Source organism: Rhododendron vialii, chromosome 8a (assembly GCF_030253575.1).
Source record: "Rhododendron vialii isolate Sample 1 chromosome 8a, ASM3025357v1".
Taxonomy (NCBI): Eukaryota; Viridiplantae; Streptophyta; class Magnoliopsida; order Ericales; family Ericaceae; genus Rhododendron; species Rhododendron vialii.
The window spans coordinates 4,355,294-4,375,124 of NC_080564.1; the positions used below are offsets into that span (position 1 = coordinate 4,355,294).

At 40.0% G+C, this 19,831-nt stretch overlaps 4 protein-coding genes across 4 annotated transcripts; 1 reads left to right on the forward strand and 3 right to left on the reverse strand.

The window, feature by feature from the left end:
* Positions 1-544: 544 nt before the first annotated feature.
* On the forward strand, positions 545-3,006 carry LOC131335676 (protein transport protein Sec61 subunit gamma). Its single transcript, XM_058371145.1, has 3 exons — positions 545-726; positions 842-958; positions 2,737-3,006. Exons 1-2 carry the CDS (start codon positions 633-635, stop codon positions 955-957), a joined length of 210 nt encoding a protein of 69 aa, XP_058227128.1. The 5' UTR covers positions 545-632; the 3' UTR covers position 958; positions 2,737-3,006.
* Positions 3,007-3,512: 506 nt separating this feature from the next.
* Positions 3,513-6,893, reverse strand: LOC131335677 (large ribosomal subunit protein bL27c). The gene is made up of 3 exons (XM_058371146.1): positions 6,385-6,893; positions 4,027-4,128; positions 3,513-3,933 (listed from the first exon to the last, which is right to left on the reverse strand). The coding sequence occupies exons 1-3, from the start codon at positions 6,889-6,891 to the stop codon at positions 3,754-3,756; spliced, it is 789 nt and encodes a 262-aa protein (XP_058227129.1). The 5' UTR covers positions 6,892-6,893; the 3' UTR covers positions 3,513-3,753.
* Positions 6,894-7,978: 1,085 nt separating this feature from the next.
* On the reverse strand, positions 7,979-11,829 carry LOC131298130 (uncharacterized). Its single transcript, XM_058323437.1, has 7 exons — positions 11,672-11,829; positions 11,503-11,543; positions 9,626-9,683; positions 9,212-9,305; positions 8,573-8,657; positions 8,438-8,503; positions 7,979-8,212 (listed from the first exon to the last, which is right to left on the reverse strand). The coding sequence occupies exons 1-7, from the start codon at positions 11,769-11,771 to the stop codon at positions 8,108-8,110; spliced, it is 549 nt and encodes a 182-aa protein (XP_058179420.1). The 5' UTR covers positions 11,772-11,829; the 3' UTR covers positions 7,979-8,107.
* A 1,585-nt stretch (positions 11,830-13,414) lies between these two features.
* On the reverse strand, positions 13,415-19,395 carry LOC131298029 (uncharacterized). Its single transcript, XM_058323293.1, has 13 exons — positions 18,961-19,395; positions 17,736-17,877; positions 17,520-17,656; positions 17,156-17,357; positions 16,832-17,070; positions 16,595-16,706; positions 16,355-16,499; positions 16,061-16,203; positions 15,804-15,970; positions 15,283-15,690; positions 15,151-15,206; positions 14,851-15,053; positions 13,415-14,770 (listed from the first exon to the last, which is right to left on the reverse strand). Exons 1-13 carry the CDS (start codon positions 19,357-19,359, stop codon positions 13,590-13,592), a joined length of 3,534 nt encoding a protein of 1,177 aa, XP_058179276.1. The 5' UTR covers positions 19,360-19,395; the 3' UTR covers positions 13,415-13,589.
* Between the last annotated feature and the right edge of the window lie 436 nt (positions 19,396-19,831).

The window sequence follows — 19,831 nt, forward strand, 5'->3', positions numbered from 1 at the left end:
ATGGATCCTTAATTTATTGTTTATTGTTCGTTCACTTTCTTTCCATATGGGGCCATTATTTGAATTGTCGTATATTGAGCTTGATTTAATTGTTGTGGACACATAAAATTAATTTCAAAAGTAGGCAAAATAATGATCTTTTACCATACATGCTCGAATTGAACCCAAATATTCGAGCTCAAGCTTCGTTTGGGTGCTAAACTACCTTATATTAACAACTAAGACCATATATACAAGTCGAGTCATGACTACTCGTGACAGGCTTATTTACTAAAAGAGTCAAATACTATGTTCGAGCTTCGTTGTTTTATCGAGCTTCGTTGTTTTACTACACGAAACGCGTTGAGTTTAGTCTTGCCCAACCTTAGTGACCCGAACCTCAAACTGTGAGACCTCATTCGGGTTTGTTTAGTCTTGCCCAAGTTTAGAGAGCCGAGCCTCAAACCGTGTGACCTTTTATTCCGGGTTCACTATACGAGTCTAGCCGAGCGGAGCTCAATCTTGCCCCAACCCAACACACGAATAAACTCGGTTTGTTTGCAATCCACTAGCACATCTTTCTTCCTTCCCGTTTCTCGCTTAACGCCATTTCCAGATCTAAAGTGCTCTCTCTCTTTCTCTCCGTACAGAGAATGGACGCCTTGGACTCCGTATTCGATCCACTCAGAGAGTTCGCCAAGGACAGCGTTCGCCTCGTCAAAAGGTGCCACAAGCCCGATCGCAAAGGTATTATACAAAACAGCCATGAATCTCCTCCTTTAGTTCTTCAATTTTCAAATCCGCTTCCAATTCACATCTTTTTTCGGATGTTGTGATCTAATCTGTTCTGATAATTGTACAGAATTCACGAAGGTCGCGTTCCGTACGGCGATCGGATTCGTGGTGATGGGGTTCGTTGGGTTCTTCGTCAAGCTCATCTTCATCCCCATTAACAACATCATCGTCGGATCTAGTTAAGGTGATATTATTGCTTTCGTATTTATGTTACATCTATTTATAAGTCTTCATTTCCGTGATTGATTCTTTTGCGTCATTAGTAGTAATAGGGATGAAAATGAGCCGAGCTGAACCGAGTTTTAAAATGTGCAAGTTTGTTTGTTAAGTTTTTAGCTGATTTGAACTCGGACTCGAGCCCAATAAAAATTTGGTGGCCAGCTTGAGCAGAGCTTGCCTAGGCTTGAGTGGAGCTCGAGCTTGTTCACGATTCTAAATTATCCTATATTTATGTTCACGAGCCCTAACGAGCTAAAAATATCATATTCTTGTGTTCAAGAGCCTTGGTGAGCCAAAAATTACTACATATACAAGTTATAAAACTTCTATTATACACATGTACAAGTTATATAGGTTTGTACATATCAAGTTTATACGTGAAATTTCCATTCATATACATATTCTCTAAGTTTGCGAGCCAAAAACTACTACATATACAAGTTATAGAACTTTTATTATACACATGTGCATGTTATATAGGTTTGTACATATCAAGTTTATTCATGAAATCCATTCATATACGTATTCTCTAAGTTTGCGAGCCTAATTGAGCTGAATACTCTCAAGTTCGGGCTCGGTTATTTATTAAACAAGCCTAAATTGAGGCTCAATTTCAGTTTGTTTAATAGACGAATCGAACCCAAACAAACGGGTTGAGCCTCAAATAGTTCGTAAACGGCTTGGTTCATTTGCAACCCTAGTTAGTCTATTCATTTGCTTTGGTTTTGGCTTCAAAGCCACCCTAGCATAAACGCTCCCAATCCAAATCCCAAGCGTGGCACAGTCAATACTTGTGTAATGTAGTTTGGGCAGACTCTGGTTATTTTTGTGGGTCCTGTCATGAGGTATTTAATCACAAATAAATTGTTGAATCTGATGGCTTTTTGTTCTTGCTGACATGACAATAATATGCATTTCGATTGCGTGATTGTGAGGATATGTTACTGATGAGTAGATCGAAAATAGGTGTTACAGTAATTAGTTTCAGTTTAGACAAATGATACTCTTTTGAGCTGAACAGACAAAAGTTAGAACTTTGCTTCTGTATGTGTCCCTTATGTGTAAAGTGAATGATTATGTAGAAGGTGAATGTGTTAATTTGAGGGTATTGTTGCTTTGGATGTGCACTTGGTTAATTGGAGTTGGTTGACTTATGAACAGGTTTTGGATAGTGTTGCTTTTAACGTGCACTTGGTAAACAGAGACAATGGGTTCTGAAGTTGAGATTGGATTTTTTAATACGACAACAAACTAAGTAAAATGAATCAAATGATACGATCTAAAATGATTGCGTTCTAATTTTCACTTGTAAATGGGGAGTTAACTGCCCAGCTACAAGTCTGAATACCAACCTCTCTGCGTATTTTGATTGAATTGCTCCATTAGACGATTTGCAAACAATCTGTTCCCCTAAAGAAGCACACTGGGCAATGCTGTCGTGAAAGAAGCACTTTGGGCGGGTGTGCTTCGACGTGCCTGATGTTGATCCGAAAAGGAAAGAAAAATGGAGGCTGTTTTGGTCCACTTGTTGCACCTCAAGTTTTGTTTTTGAATGTAGTGTGTATTTCGATACTTAATGGAGTTCATTAATTGTTTCATGCTGCTCAAGTTAAGGCATCAACTTTCTCTCAAGGTTATTTTTTTAAATTACTCGGTTTTTAACTGAAATTAAAGCCAATTCATTTCTCTGTGTATCTTGATTATCTTGGATTCACTTTTGTTTCTCATTGTAAAAATTTACAGGTAAGGTGGTAATGCAAGGTTGCCGAAGTAGGAGTTCTCTGGGGTGGAAAACATATAGAGGAAGGAGAACAAATTACAATCTACGGGATCTTTTTCAGCATAAGCATTTCCTTTTTGAATTAAGACACTTGTTTTTATGAGAATTTCCGTTTAGCTCTGTACTCCTTTACACATTTTGTTGTGCTCTCGATCTTGGTACTAAAGAGGTAACATTACTAAACAGTGTAGTCGATTTTGTGCAACATGGAATATGGATGATGGCTTTTGTTCTGCTCCTGCCTTAAAACAAGTGTAGGAAGAAAGTTTCTAGGGTGTAATTTTTACTTCCCGCGTTATTTCATGAATCACAAAAATCTTATAGCTGAGGCTGGAAAAACTCGTACTAGGGCTTTCTCCCCGGGCTTTGTGACAGTCCCAGACACAAAGTGAGAGACAGTAATCCCATAAGGGCTCCATTTGGCAATTTCAAGTGGTATAGTACCGGGGCTTAGCGACCGTCAGTGAGAAAAGGGGCTCCAATTGGCAATTTCAAGTGGTACGGTACCACAGTTTATTACGAGGAACCCGATAGAACAATAGTAACGAGACAAAAGACCAACCAGAGTCAAAAACCGTTGGCCGAACTGTTATTCATTTCACATGCACTGTACATTATTGAGTATCTTAAGGGCTAATGGCTGAAATTGGTGTATTGAATTCACATCTCAACTTAATACAAAGAGGATTCTGAGTACGCAGCTATCACAGTACATAAATCACAACTAATACGCATCTCAGACCAAAATAAAGAGCATCTCAAACCAAATAAGGAACATCCACGCACGATTAAGTTCGGCATGTTAAATAAGTACTGAATGCAGCACTTACATCACGAACAGATGAAAAAGCGTTATTTTTTGACTTGAAGTGAGTTAAAGCTTTACAACTTCCGGCAAGAACTTCGATGAACATCAGATAAAGCAACTACACACTTGGAACAAAGAATTACAGAACAAGTAGCCAGGCCAGCTCTATGGATCAGCCAATCGGATTGTTTTCCGCAGCTTCATCAGCCGAAGCTAGTATAATCTGAGATTGGAGAACTTTGCCTTCCCTTCTTGCTTTTCGGCGCTCGCGCTGTTTTCTGAAAGCGTCTCGCTTCCTTACTCTGTAACTGTTAGGGTTTTCAGGCTTCGGTTCATATGGATACACACTCACCTGTTGATTAAAAACAATAGTTCTCGCTCATATGAGATCTGTAGTACAATTGTCTAAAGCACAAACTGTAACTTACGGAAGTGCAGAAATAACCTTTTTCTTGTCTGGACCAAACTTCTCAAATTTGACGAGTCCATCAATCAAGGACCAGATGGTGTAATCCTTGCCAAGCCCAACATTCTTGCCTGGGTGGAACTGTAGATATCATCGAAAGCGAGTCAATATATTTGCATTACCCATATGTAGGACAACATAATTCAATCAATCAAGAAAAGATACACAAACTTCTCCGCCTGATAGTTCAATTCCATATGGAAGGGCACGTCGCAAAATACTCAGACTGGCTCCCGCAATTGTTTCTCAGGCAATAAGTAGTAACCTTTGGGGCTCCTCTATCAATCACCACAGTTTCGTCAAGCTTCTCTCCTCCGTACCAAAATTCAAATAAAATTTGGAAAAAATAAGGATGATTCCGGAATGCGCTGCTATCACCATTCCGAGAAGAAACCTCGGGCCACTCCTTAAATCACCCCAACCTAACTCACTACCTTCCAAAGTCAAAGACCTCCCCCATATAATGGAGCAACCGAAACCACTATCTCCAGAACATAAGGCCCTGGGTTACCATGTTTCTACATATCCAATGGTAAATCGTAACATCATCAAAACAGTTCTTTTTCCCATGGTAAACTGACAATTTCAGAAAGGGCGTAATTATGGAATGAACAAACTCCAGGTTAACCTACTCATACCCAAATGTGAAAGAAGTTATGCCTGAGAAAAAGACGGCTGTTTACCTTGTCAGATTAAGGCAACTGCTTTTTGGCCCAAATGGACCAAGCTATTGCAAATTCACTCTCCACTATATACCAGGGACAGGGAGGCAAATCACTTTTACCGGACAGAATATATCATTTTGAGCCGGCGTTTTCATTGACAAGGGTTTTTAGTGCTAAGTTTCTTGCCACAAGTCGAACTAGTGGCTTAATGGTGCAAGGTGAACTTTACAGCTCATATAACATTGAAATGTTCATCATGTAATGTGAAGGTAATTCGTAAGAACTTAAAACTCAAATTCCATATTGGGAAAACTACAAATGATTCAACGAACTAGATAGGATAATCAATTAGTACACATGACCATTGACAAGAATAACTAATCCAAAAAGGACTAAAAATCCAAAATACACAGGATTTTTAACTTCAACAAACAGTGTCGAGGAGGTTATCCACAATGACTAAGAAGTTGTTCGGTGAAAAACAGTAGAGGATTGTGTGAAAAATAAGAATAGAAAGGCAAGGGGCTTGCAAAATTCAGCTTCTTCTTTGGAAGGCACGTTGTTTAGTTTTTAACAACTTCAAAACCACGCAAATAGTCAGAAGAATATGAAGACACAAGCAACTCAGCTCCGTGCCAAATTGAAGCTATATAACACCAGTGAAATGCAGTAATTTCAAGTTTCCAACCATAACGAGTGAACTAGAGCACGAAATTTTGATTTGTGAAAAGGCCAAAGGCCCTATGAGCTCCAATTAGAACACAATTACACAAGTCAAATGAAATTTGCACATCTCATAAACAGGATATAACCACTCGGGTATCTACTTATGTATGGACATAAACAACTTGGAAGCATAGAAACGCAAAATCACTAACAAAAAAGCACTAAAGATTTTTGTCAGATTTTGGAAGCCAATCAAAAGACATCATTCTTGTACTTTTCTCTCCATTTCTCCCCAAATTTCTCAATCCAAGCAAGAAACTCTAATCCTTCCTTTCCTTTTCTTCTCAAATCCCTCGACCCCAAAGGGGCTGTAAAACTAACTATGAGTTGGTTAGGACCATCTTCAGCCCTTGCCCAATTTTAAACTCAGAACCAAAATCTGAGTAAACCCCCAAAAAACCCACTCCAGCCCTGACTGAAATCAAGGGAGACTCAAATTTATGAAGGTCATTTCCTCCCTCTCAAATTTACAACTATGCCATTAATGAACTTTTACTCAAATTTTAAATTTATGCTTAGATTTGACTTTATGAATTGGATTGCTCCATATCAAATGAAGCTTTTTCTCTACATTTTACTCATGGTTAAAAAGTTGAGTAACGGCAGGAGATTGGCATCACCATTCACCACTCCTTACCCAAATCTTATTCAAACTCAAATTTGAGTAAAAATCACCCAAAACCCTCCTCCACTCCTTTCCCAAACCTATACAAACTCAAATTTGGTTAGACTCAAACCCTTGCTCAAAATTTTTTGGCAAATTTCACACCTTTAAATTTACGACTTAGCCATTAATGAAGTTTTTACTCATTTGTGCTTGGGTTTGAGTTTGCCCATTGGAGCACACAATACCAAATGAAGCTTTTACTCATATCTTCACTCAGATTTGAGTAAAAGGTGTTTTCACTCAAATTTTGAGCTCAATTAAGATAAACAAAGTCCGAACCTTTGTTCCGCGCTGCCGAATAATGATTGAGCCAGGCTTGGCAACCTGATCGCCGTAAATCTTAACGCCGAGCCTCTGCCCTTTCGAATCTCGGCCGTTCTTAGTACTCCCTGCTCCTTTCTTGTGCGCGCACGTGATAGTCAGTGTATTTTTCGTCTTCGGAGAGAGCTTAACCCCCAAATTGATCGATCCGAATTCTCCTCTCAGAAAAGAGGAAGACGAGGTCGAAGAAACCGACAGTCCTTTAAAAGCAGCGAGTAGACTCGTACTCACAGCCATCGTCGCCGCCATTCTGCTGCGAACAAGACCAGAGTCCTTAGGGTTTGAGCTTACCGGAGAGAAATGTGCAGCGTTAACCAGACCAGAGTGTTCTTTCTGTGAAGGAGGAGGGACAGTGTAAAAGCTTATCTGTTTGGACGTAGACGAAGGATGTAATAAGGGACCACCGTAGTATGGTGGGACTCTGGATGAAGAAAGCCCTGATCGTGCCACGTCACTGGAACCCATCGCATTTGGGGCTTTTATTACTCTAGTTAGTAATGTTTTAAACACCTGATTTCTCTTCTCAAAAAAGTGATTTTGGCATTTCACTTTTAGCAATTGGCATGCTACTTTTTGTCTTTTATCATATGTGAAACTATCAAATTATTCTTTATTTTGTTAGCGTTCATACACTTTTTCACACAGAGAAATATATTATTGTAATTTCAAATTAAAAAAAAGGACAAAAATCGAAGTGTCAATAGGTAAAAGTGGAATGCCAAAATTAATTTCCTTTTTTCTCCGGACCTTTTTCCTCCTCCCTCTCCAAATCTCTCTTCATGTGTGCCAACGCAGACCCATATTGATTTTTTTAGGTTTAATAACTTAAGTGTCCGAACAGTTTACGTGCAATGACTAATCATGGAGACCCAATCTCATCACCCACTAGCGGGGAGCTCAATAAAAGTCGGAGCAAAACTCTGATGGACTGGCCCAAAGAGTTGATAACATCCAAGCGGTTTCCAGTCCGAGACCTTAGAAATGAGCAAACTCTTAAGTCTCAAGTCTTAACCACTAGGCTAATCTCTTGGGATTACAAGAAAACAGTAATTACCGTTGACAAATACAAGTTGTTCACATAGTTATTCATGTCCAATTAAGTTATATATTTGCAGTGGTTTTCTTCAATACATAGTTAAGGGGTTTGAGTAGTCAATATATAGACCAGGGATGAGGCTCACAAAGGGAGCTAAGAGTGGTAAGGTAAGAAAGATAGGGGCATGGATGCAGAGGGACTTGACTCGATTATTTCCAATGAAGCATGCAACCCACCTTTTCCTTTTGTGTAGGTAACTTTTATTTACTTTTGATGAGACACGTTGTGAATTTCACCTTGATAATCGGAATTGTTCATTTATAAGAATTGATTTGTTAAAATTGCTGTCCAAAAAAAGAAAAGATATCATGTTAAAACTCATCCCAATCATAATCAACGGCACCACCCTAAGTCATGAGCCTCTCGACTGAATTACAAACATGCTAAATCGGCCATTGTTTTGGCTTCAAGATAGAGAGAGGACAATTCAAAGAAGCAGAGAAAGCGAAACAAAGAGAGTATAAATCAGATTTCCTTTTGCTCAGAAGCAATGCAAGTACAAACAACTTCCTTCTGGTGCGAAAAAAATAGAGCTCCCAAACAACAAGAAGGAGCATATGAATGAGTACAAACTAAAGTACCTAACTACCTCGGCTTAAATAAAGGTGTTACCCTTCTCCGGACAATATCCTGGATCTGCTCCGCCGAAAGAACTGATGCCACACTATCAGAGTCCGTCTGCTGGTGCAACTGTAGAACCACAACACCAAGTTACAAAGTGCACAGATTATGTGTTTGCAGAGAGGACGGTAGGGTTGTCCCAATCAAAGGCAAGAGAGAGAGAGAGAGAGAGAGGCTTTCTGGGTGCAGCGTAGAAATCTTCCTTCTTGTAAACACACGTAGTTAAAAATAACCAATCTCCATCACGAGGTCCAAGCCTATAAACAGTAACAAGTCCACAAAACGGAGATGTACCTTGTCAAGGATCGCAGACTGGTCATCCAAGTGAAATTTGCGCATGTGTTTTAGCATCTCCAGTTGCTGCAAATATTTCAAAGATGTTATATATCCCTTTGAACTGATTTTGATCCACATACTGAATATTTCTACCTGTTCTTGTAGTTTATGTTGCATTTGCAGTTTCTTAGAGAATTGGTCTGGTCCAAGCTCAGCTTCCTCGCAAGCCATCTCTTCCCTGTCATTTCCATAGTGTCAGCAACATTAGCAAAGTCCGGACATTGACACGTGCTATACCAATATGAACGTCTTAGATACAACCGAAACTATCATCCCCACCTATGACAGGACAACGAAAGGAAGCAGAACAATGTAGAAAACTACAACACTAACAAGAAATATGTTGAAGGCCCCATCCCAGATTAGATGTGGATGGATGTCTGTGAACTGCTTGACTGTAAACAAAATTGAGTCCATACGAAATTCTGTTCCCCGAAAGTTTATAACTTCGAAGAAATCTCTAACACAGATACATCAAACGAGAGTTTGAGAAAGCTCAGAATTTAGTATAGCATTTCCAAAGACCTGCCTCTCAAACTGCTACAGAAACGAATATCAGCTTTGCACTCATTCCCCACCCCCGACCCATAGACAAGCATGCACGCAACACTCAGCGACAAACATTCACAGATACTCAGGGCAAATGTGTATCTATAAACTAAATATATAAACAGTAATAAAAACACATGCACGTACGGCCATACGTACACACACACACAGAGACAGACTTACTGCACTACGAATCTATAAAAGTGAACCATCAAATCTTGATCACTCTCGTAGGCCATATTTACTTTCCCCAAGCAAGCTAGACCAAACCTTGGATCTGCAACAAAAGGGCAATAATTCTGAATGTTTACTTCCTGACCCAAACCTTTGATAGCTAATAAATGACAGCCATTGTTGCAAACATTTATATTCAGCAAGGCAGTAAAAATTAGACTAATTGCCCAATGAAACTATAACTGCATCCCTTTACCAACAGCCTATACAAAAGCTTTACAACTGCTATGGCAACTCATTGGAAGAGCTTACAGATCAAGCTACAGATAAAAGATATCCGCATACTTTGACCTTTTAATCTCCTTTGATATACAGAAGGATGTGAGACTGATTCCCCTACTATGTCAAGTAGTACAGACTTACCAACTCCCATCTCCAAAAATATCTCCTCCTGGAGTTCCGTGGTCACAGCAACTGCTTCCTGCATAGTATTACATGTGAACCTTAGATAGTTGCCGCTTGACAGAGCAGCATCAAAACCAGTTCGCACTTCCAATAGTCCAACATAAGTCCACATATTGAATAGGAAAATGATCCATGGCACATCATTGGCCAATTTTTGTCCAACCACTTAGGCAACAAACAACTGTGTATGTGCGCATGCGCGTGCTCACACACTCTGAAAAAGGAGAAAGGGAGGAGGGGTATCCAAACTTCTATGAATTCAGTCCCGTGATATGCACGCCAATGGAAAAATAACCCCAACAAGAAGCTAACAACAGAACCACCCCATTCACAATGAATCTGCCAATTGAACTGAATGTAGCTAGTTTCGATTGGCTTTTTAAGCAGTTTAGGCCCTGACAGTATGGGACAGTGTGCTTCTCATATAGGTATTGCACTTCAAAGTTCAACCTACTGTATCAAATGTTCTATAGCATGTTGCTGACAAATCAAATTCCAGAAGGTGAGATCTGAAATAAAGGGAAATGATCATCATCCTTGCACATATGGGTTTATGCTTCACTATGGCACATGTGACAATGTACAAAGCAATTCATGAATTCAGCCTAAACATTTCCATAAGATGTGGACTAGCATAAAGCAGGTTCCTAATAATGTAGCAATAATTTTCCACACTAATATCCATCATTATCTAACAAGTAAGGACACACGGACGGATGAATTGAACTGACTTCCTTTAGGACTTTCTTCAAGCATGCACAAGTCAATCACCCATATTTTAGGTGAAGGTCCACTGACTTTTTCCTGTGTAGCAAAGTGTTCATTAAGGTGTTGAGAAATTAAACTCTGGGTTCTGTTTGAAGGTTCACCTTCCAGTAGTTGTTATGAGCATCATTGCAATATTATAATCTCACCAAAACAATTCTATGTTACAACAAATAGATCTAGTTAAACTTGCCGATCAAAAAAACAAATCGAGATAAACTTCAGTGTCATAAGCCACATTACAAGATGCAAGTTTCTAAAAAACCAAAATATCAATATCATAGTTTTGTTCGAACGATGAATTTTGTTAATTAAGAACTTCTCTAATATCTTAAACCTCAAATATGGGACACATTCACAATAGTTCGGTCGACCTGGTCAGTTTGATGTAACTCTTTAAACAATCTTGAATTGATATCGTTACCACAAAACTCAGAGGGTTTTAATTACACAAGTCTTTACCTTTACCCTTAAGGCCTTAACAACACAAAAATTTATGCATTAGCGCAAGTTTTCCTCATATCAAGTATAACTCTACAGGGAGCTTTCAGAGCTGGTCCGGACTTTTTAAGGGTCCAAGGCAAACTTTAAAAGACTGGGCCATTTATACATTTTCATGAGCAAAATGAAAAAGCATAATGCAATTCAACTTTAAAAAGTAAAATTAGTAGCATTCAACAAGATAAAAATCTGAAATACTGATACATATTATTGCAAAGATTTGGAACAATCAACTAAAGGTCACTCTTCTTCCATTTTCAGTGACCAAAGTGCTAAAAAATATATGTACGCTGGTAAATTGAACTACATAGACAAACATTTATTGAATATTACACAACTTTTTAGAGCCCTCTTTTAGCAATTTTTTGGGGCCCAAAGGCCAAAGAAAAGGCCTTGCTCGGCTTTGATCTGGACCGGTATCAAGTGCTTTTGACTGCTTTACATCAAAGTGAAGTCGGAAAATCCGGGTAGGTTAAAATAACTCAAAAGGGTAACCAAATCGAACAGGAAAAAATACTACTAATAGTTAAGAATGAGTAATAAGTAGTTCGTTGGAGCGGAAATTCTACCTGTTTGTCGTCCACAGCGTCCGCAATCCGTTTCTTCACTTCTGAACATTATGCAATCGATATGAAATCAATATATTTGATAAGAAAGGTTGATTGGGACGGGGAATCGGAGAGAGAGAGAGAGAGAGAGAGAGAGAGAGAGAGAGAGAGGGTGTAGCTGTGTACGTACCAGGTTGGGAGGTGAGGAAGGAGAAGCGATCGAAGAGATGAAGCAATTGGTCTCTGGAGAGCATTCCTGAGCTCTGGTACTCGCCATGTGAGGTTGACATTGTGAGTGGATTTTCCTGCTTCTGTATTTTCTGACTCTAGTAACTAGAGATTATTTTATTTTATTTTTTAAAATTTATTTTCTTTTAAACTTTTTTTCAAGAGAAATTTAAATTATAAATTTATGATCGAGATTGTTTAAAGGTTATTGTGGTTTAAAACGATACTTATAAAATTGATATGTTTAGGTAAATTCTATTAGAAGAAATTAAGTTTGTCTAAATTAGTCCTGTCCAGACGAGTTTGAAAACTTTGTTTGGATTGGAATTTAAAAAAAATTTTGAAAAATAGTAGGGGTAATAAGTGGAAAGATATAGAGAGAGAAATGTTAAAAGTAGGGAGAATTTAGGGGGAATTTTTTGAAAAATTCTTTTTAAGTTGCAAAGAGAACAAAAAAAATTGATTAGAAATTAAAAATGTTTCAGAATGACGAAAAAAGTCTACACACACATTTTAAGTGGATTCATGTGTATCGAACGGGTCGGTACACAATCTGATTTTTCAGATCCGGTGTGGATGGGATGGTGGGCGAATAATCCGGCGCCCCGTGAGGTTGGCCGACGATGGTGGTTTTTTTGGTCGTCTTGCTCCGTTGGCATTTTTTCGGGGTTAAGATTGAGTTGTTGATTTGGGATCCCCTGTTTTTCTTGCTTATTCAGTGATTAGGTTTCGTTCATGTAGGTGCTTTCTCTCTATTACGGTGAACAGCTCTATTGGTTGAACTTCGTGTGTCGACTCTGCTCTGCAGTATGTGCTTATTTCTCGGTGGTAGAGTTTAGGTTCCTACCTATTGTTCTTGTTTAGCTTGTATCTCTGTAATTTCGGTGGATTCCTGTATTTGCCCAATAGGCACTTTTAATGAAATGAGATTGACTGACTTTCAAAAAAAAAAAAAACGGGTCGGTACACAAATGTGTCCCGAGTTGTGCATCAAACAATTCCAGACACGTTCAGGATTGTGTTTTAAAGTTACGTGAAAAGGATTGCCCTTGTTAAAGAGATACACAACCGTCGGTGTGTGTTATCGGACCACAGTGAGAAACAAACGTAACGGAACCTCGCAGAGCCTCTCCACCTGTTAGAGCTTTGCTGATTTTGATAGTTTTGGTTCATTCATGTATTTTGTCCGGATTTTTGTAAGTTTCGGATGGCGCTGTTTTTATTGAAGGAATGGAAATTTCTCAAATTTTTCTTGGGAAATGATATTAGCATTCAAAAAATTGATACAGGCACTCCAAAATCAGTGTAACGCCAAAACCACTTTTCTTTGTTTTGTAGAGTATCTTTAAAAAAAAAAAAAGCAATTGCGGAACATGTAAACAAAACCATAAAGAACTCGCACTACAGAGACGCGAGGTTACTTGAAACGGACAACGACCTGATTTAAATCTCCTGTTATAGGGACTGCAACGGCGTCTAATTGGTCGATTGTGAACTCATGCCGGATTATTTCCATGATCCAAATTGTTCAAGGATTAAATATTGTCGAGAAGAAAAACCATGTTTAATATTGTATTAATCAAACACAAATTAACACATAATTCTCGATGATCTGAATGAATTTTTTTTTTACGAAAATAGATATAGCCATAGCGGATCAAACTCATTTTGTTGGTTTGGTTTTGGCAAGCTTCATGAAGGCAAATTTTAGTTCAAAACCTGTTGCACCATTTTGTTGATATCATCTTGAAGTATCAAAACTCATTTTTTCATGTGGTGTCTGCTAAAATGAGAAATCCGAGTCGACCGAACAATATTTTCTTTTCGGAAGGGAATGCTTAATCCATGGAGGCTTCGCGTGGGAAAAAAGGACTACAGCTCTAAAAACCATAACTGGTGCTACCTTCCTCATAATTCGGGACCCCAGCGAAACTAGCTCTCGCCAACTGCCTCAGCTTCTTCATCTCACTCTTTGGCTCTAGTTTAATCCCCTTCAGCTGTTTTCCTTCCCCGGGTTTCTGCCCATTGAGGGTTGCCTCTCCATTTGTGGAACTTGCAGTGTTTAGGTTGGGTGACACAGCGGGACTGACCACCGGAACAACTGTTGCATTCATGGCAGTCGAAGTACTAGGGACTAGATCCAGGCCTGTTTTCGGCTGAGAGGACGATCCAGCAGCTGCGGCTCCTGACCAATGCCTCCTTGGTAGGAAAGGGATGAGAAGACCCTTAGCTGCATTTTTCAATCCTGACTTGAACGAATTGTCTTGCGGCTGTGATAGTCTGAGTAGGCTCTTCATGATAGCATGCCACTCGTTTACGATTTGAGAAACATATGTGAGCAAGAGGAGACCCAACATGGCGAATCCCAAATTGTTTTCTCCAACTAAACTTGAGCCACTTGCATTTGTAGATAGGATGAATACCCCTGCTTCACACAAGAGTGAAACACTCTCCACTGCATTTACTCCCCGGCTGATATATGGCTTGAGTGTGAACAAGTAGAGGAACTGTACTGACGTGATTATAAGTGCGAAAAGGCCTTGGTTGAAACCTCCTGATGGGTAAGCTCCGGCTACAATCCCCAAACTGGTTCTTCTTAGCAGATCAAGAATGATATACGAGGATCTAGCGTATCCCAAAAACCTGTTGGACGGGGGAACTTTGGTTTCTTCATTACTTTCGTCTGAACTCAAAGCCCTCATTCTTCCAATGCCACTTAGGCCACTTTCCGTCCACTTGGATTTGTTGTTAGGGTCATTCTGGTCTAGTAAGACAAAAAACGGAGGGCCCCTCCGGTTCTCAAAGAGAATCCCAAATCTTGGAAGGAAAGACGAGGGCAGCCCTTCTCTATAAAGCCACTTTCCAATTGTTGGTCTCCCGGTGAAGAAATGCTGCAGTTTCGTACACCATGGTTCCTTGTCGTGAATGTGCTTGACTTCTGTGTACTGCGCAAAGCTCCCATAAAAGATAGCAATCGCAAGAAAGAGGCATACCGATAGAATGAAACCTGCTGGGATGGCTAGCAACAAAGTCCCAGTGAGTACTCCCCCCGTTGTGCCACCTGTACATAATCTTAATTGAGTGCTGAGATTCTTCATGACACAATCAAATCACAAAAGTTTGAGGATGAGCGATCCTTACCTCTGATGACAAAAGCCGCAGATTGAGAAATACAAGGAAGCATGAGAATCAGAAGAAAGAGCTCAAACCTCGGCACTGAAAGTATGCCGGGAGCTGATCTTTGAGTCCTCCACCGCAGGAAAAGAAAGGTCACTAAGTGGGCTACCAGTAAACTAATTCCTCCCACACCAAGCCAGAACAAGTTCATCTCCAAGTCCTGCCATCTATAGAGAGAGTAAGTTCAATGCTATACTTATCTTTATAACGACTTTGCGGATACAGATCTAAAGTAATCAGCAAAAACGAGAAAGGCATCTATACCCTGTATATGTTTGCATTCTCTTCATGACACTGCTAGCTGATAATGGCTCGCCTCGCTGCAAGTACAGTGATTCAAAATGGGCAAAACTTTTCGAAAAGATTGAAACTTCAGAATATCAAATTAATACTCACCAGAAAATAAGTGAAATATTCATTGGAACGCAACGGTTGCCCATACGGAATGTTCTTCATGGTTACGTTCTGCTGTCCAGGGAGCCAACTACTCTTCGGGTAAATTACTGTGGGAATAGGTGGTCCTTGTTGCAAGTTAGAAGAAAAGGTGGTTAAATTTGGTTGATATGCACGGTAAGCCCTTGTATTATACGGGATTCCAATGGATGAATGACTTTCTTCCATTTCAAGCTTGGTTTCGCTTTTGTATAAATTGCTGGGCCACATTGAAGAGCTTTTCTTCTTCCATGGAAGATTTTCACGGGGTAAAAGCCACCTAAGACCTTTTGTTGTCTCCGAATATTCTACCGGTAGTGAAACCAAGATCCAGTCTGCTAGGACAAAAACTTGCAGGTGTCCCACCATCCCCTGGCATGAAACAACATTTGCATTGAAGATTAATTCCTTGTCTGGAAATTGAATTTCATGCAGGAAATATATTGAGTATAATACATGATGGAGAGGAATATATAGATACTTACTTGCAGATTCATCGATGGGTCAGGAAAAACTGTGCCACCGCTAGCCAGAGTTCCGACAGCTCCTAGATTTGCAGAAGAGATTGAAAGAACGGCAGCTGCTAGCGATGTTACTAATATGCCCGCAGTCATGAATGAGTGGAGTGCAATTGAAATAGAAGGGGTTGAGACTGGGCAAAAAAGTTTTGTTTGTTACAGGCAAGGCATAATATCGTCACAGTAAAGTGCATGCCGAGGAGAACAAAAGAAATCATATTTACCATGCCTGATATTGATTGAGTTAGAAGCCGAGTTCAGATTTCCTGAAATATCATTCACTTGTCCTGCTGGAACAATAACCGATACGTCCTGAGATACTGCCCGGACTGTCAAAGAGTATAGGGCTCTTGAAAGTTGTTCAAATCTACACAAAGCAAAATCAAGACTAAGCAACTAGAAAAGAATTTCAAAGGTCTTCAAATCAAAGATCTCTTTTCTTCTTCTATTTGTGCCTCGAGTTCCAGTATTACTCCAACGTTAGTACTATCACGCAATATAACACAATATGCACCTGCCTTGTGAGACTCCCCCCTTCAACTTCTACCTTTGAGGCCTTGAAGCCGAAAACTGGCTTTGTGAACTCTACGATTATGGCGATGTTTGACTCCTTTGTAACACTTGATGAGCTTGAACTCAATCCCACCCCAGGCTCAGTAGAATCTGGGGACAAACACATTAATTAGGTGTCGTAGTAGACCACTAGATTTATATTCAAAACTTATATTCGAAGAATGCCAACCGTGGCAGTTTTATACCATAGAGAAATGAAATTGGGGCGACAGGGGAGACGGGAGTGCCTGTTCTTCCGAATAATGAAGCAGCTTCTAGTTCAACTGTGACTATTTGAGTTCTTGAAATATTCTTAAGCTACAAAACGAAACTTGAGAGGAATTAATAATAGTGCTCATTCTAAATTTTCTGTCATTTTTCAACCCTAACTGTTAGATGCATACTGAACTTTATACTAACAAAGTTGAAGCTTCAAGGCTTACTTCAAAAGCAAAACTGCGGTTTCCATGGTTGCCGCCATGACTAGTTATGAAGTTACCCGCATTCACGCGCAAAGCACTTAGAATATGTTCTGTCGCATTCATCATAGGAATGCTGAAGTCCAAGAAAACTTTCAAGTCCTCCATCTCGTTAGTTGCAATTACAGTTCTCGGAACCCCATTTATCACCAGCTCATACGATGGGACGGATGTCCATAGATCCACCAGCACTGGTCTTCTATCTAAGAAGACAGCCATTGAACGATTATCGCAGGAACCATTTAACATATTTAACCACTAGTGACTCTTCAATTCATATGTCCTTACCCAAGTGAACTATGAGCATTGAACCATTTGATCTTGTAAACTGGTTCCCTGCCTTGTCAGTGCACATCTTATCTGCCATTTTAATGATGGCGCGGGCGTAGATACTTCCTTGGGAGAAAACAATGTTTAGGCTGTATTTGCTGTCGGGTTTGATTGCGCGTACTGAGGATGCATCTACATGTGCAGGACCGTTCACGATTACCTGCAAGTATGGAAAGAACTTACCATTACCGTCGAGGCACGAAAAGTCGAAAAGGTGGCTTTTTCCCATGTAATTCAGAGTAAATGCCTCAACTTTCGTTGCGTAACTAGTATAAGTCTCTAGTTGATCACACGTATGAAGCGAGCGAAAAGACGTACTTACATCACAGTTTGATGAGTTCATACACTTGAAGCCACCCTTTCCGCTGCATGGTTCACTGAACGCAACAACGATTTCTACTTTCCCCGCATTCGTGTAACTCTGTTTGCTAGAAATCGTTGCAGTTGGTAGTGTTGTATCTGTTCAGGAACAAAGGTCTTGCCATTAGAAAAAACACTTGAACTTTGGAAGGAATACATACAGGGAGACGAGGCTTACCGATGAACCACGAATAAGACGATGAATTACTGTTTCCGTGGCCCGTGTTGATGCCTATAACAAAATTGTGTCTCTGATTTACTGTCAAGTTCTTCAGTACTATGGTATCAGCAGGACATGACCTCAAAGTTTGCCCATCAAGCTGTACAAATTTTGAATTAGATACCCATTAGATCACTTTCAAAATTCAAATTGGATTTTGGTGTCATCAGTCATTTCCACCTTATTTTAGTTAAAATGTTGACCTCCACATTTCTTCCTTTTTCCGATCGAATTTCGATGATTTGAATCGCTCAATGTGATCAGAACATGATTTTAAGTGTATCCGTGATAAATCAGCAAAAAAAAAAAATACTGGAAAGGGCTTCATCCGAGCAGTTTTTTATTGAACGGTTCAATAAAAAACTACTCAAATCAAGCCTTTACCGGTCTTTTTTTTTTCCCGATTTCTCGTGGGTACCCTTAAAATCAAGTTCGAACACATTGAGCTGCTCGGATCATCGAAAATTTGATCAAAAAAAAGGAGTCCGTATTTTAAGAAGTCCTCATTTGAAACTACACAGGAACTCTTTCCAATTTGCCCTGCTATTCTTTTCGATAAGGTGTCCAGTTGTGCTTAAGCGGTTACACGAATCTCAACTTATCCCGGATCTTGAAATAAACGACCAGGCAAACTTCTAGTCTAGTCATCCCAAGGGTCGTCTTTTTTCTAGAGGTGGGAGACGAAATTGCGATTTGGAAGCAATAAGCTCCTTACTTGTTGTCGTGCTCCTATTCGACTTACCCTGTGGGTGTCTCTAGCACTTATACTGCATTATGGCCATGTTCGATTGGTTGGACTCCTAGGGAGTGATGCATAATACCACATCAAAATGTCTAGGAAACCACACATTTGAAACACAATTTTGGGCGCAACCGTGTCCAAAACAGTTAGATGTAGGTGGAATGTGGATCCATGTGTATCTAACGGTTTCGGAGGCGGACACGGTTTTGTCGGGAGTTGTGTTTTTTAGCATTGCTCATGCCACCTCTCTTATTATTCCATGTTTATTGGAACAGGGTGCCCAATGGGTACGGTTGCATTCAAATGCTGGAAATGCAGTTCGACATAGTTCGTAATCCAATCCCATGTTCCAACCAACCAAACAGGCCCTAGGAGCATAAATTTTCCATTGCACAACACCACCAGAATCTTAAAACAGAGCAAAAGGAGAATATCTTTTACCTTGCAGTGAATGGAGCAGCCATTGTTCTTACACCCACTGGAGCCACCCTGCTCCGTGACCGAGTACCGGAAAACAGCGGTGGAGAACCTCGACCGAGCCGGCGGAGCTTGATCGAAACGAATCAGAACCGTTGATTCAATCGTGTTAGACACGCCCACCACCACCACTGCAATACAAAGGCACAGGCGAAGAATCCAGATCGGACCCATGTTAGATTCTGCTATGTTTTTCACATTAAAGCAGTGTTTGGAAAGATATGGTGAATGGGTCTTTATTTTTTTTTGTCTGTGTAATAGTACAGTTCTGAGGCATGGACTTTTTGGCTTGAAGATCCACCAATCACCATAGAAGGGGGAGTAACTCAGGGCAACTACCACATCCATTATTGTCAGGATCATAACTGCTGTTTTAATGAAGTTCGTGCTCCTCTTTAACTACCCCTATCCAGCAGAAAGCTTGAACGCCTGAGCTCAGCTTTAAATTTATTGGGTTGCTTTCACTAGTTAGTACTTTCTAAAAATTGACTGTTTCTTTCTTTCTTTCTTTCTTTTAACCGGAACCAGATGTTTGATTTCAGTTTACGCGTACCTCTACTAATTCTGAGGCCCTAAAGATCAGCAAAACGGCTGCACAAAGATAGGACCCAAAAATGGCCACACGCGACAGACCTCAAATGCGGCTGCACGTGAGGGGGATGTTAAGGAAATAGAATCTCACATTGCTTGGGAGTGGAATGGGTGATCACTTAATAACATCTGGGACCTATTCACTCATTGTCAATTGGTTTTGAGATGGACATAAAGTTTCTACAGTTAATGACCAGGCAAACCTTGAGTGGCCTTGAGGTTTGCAATGTTTGTCATTGTGGGA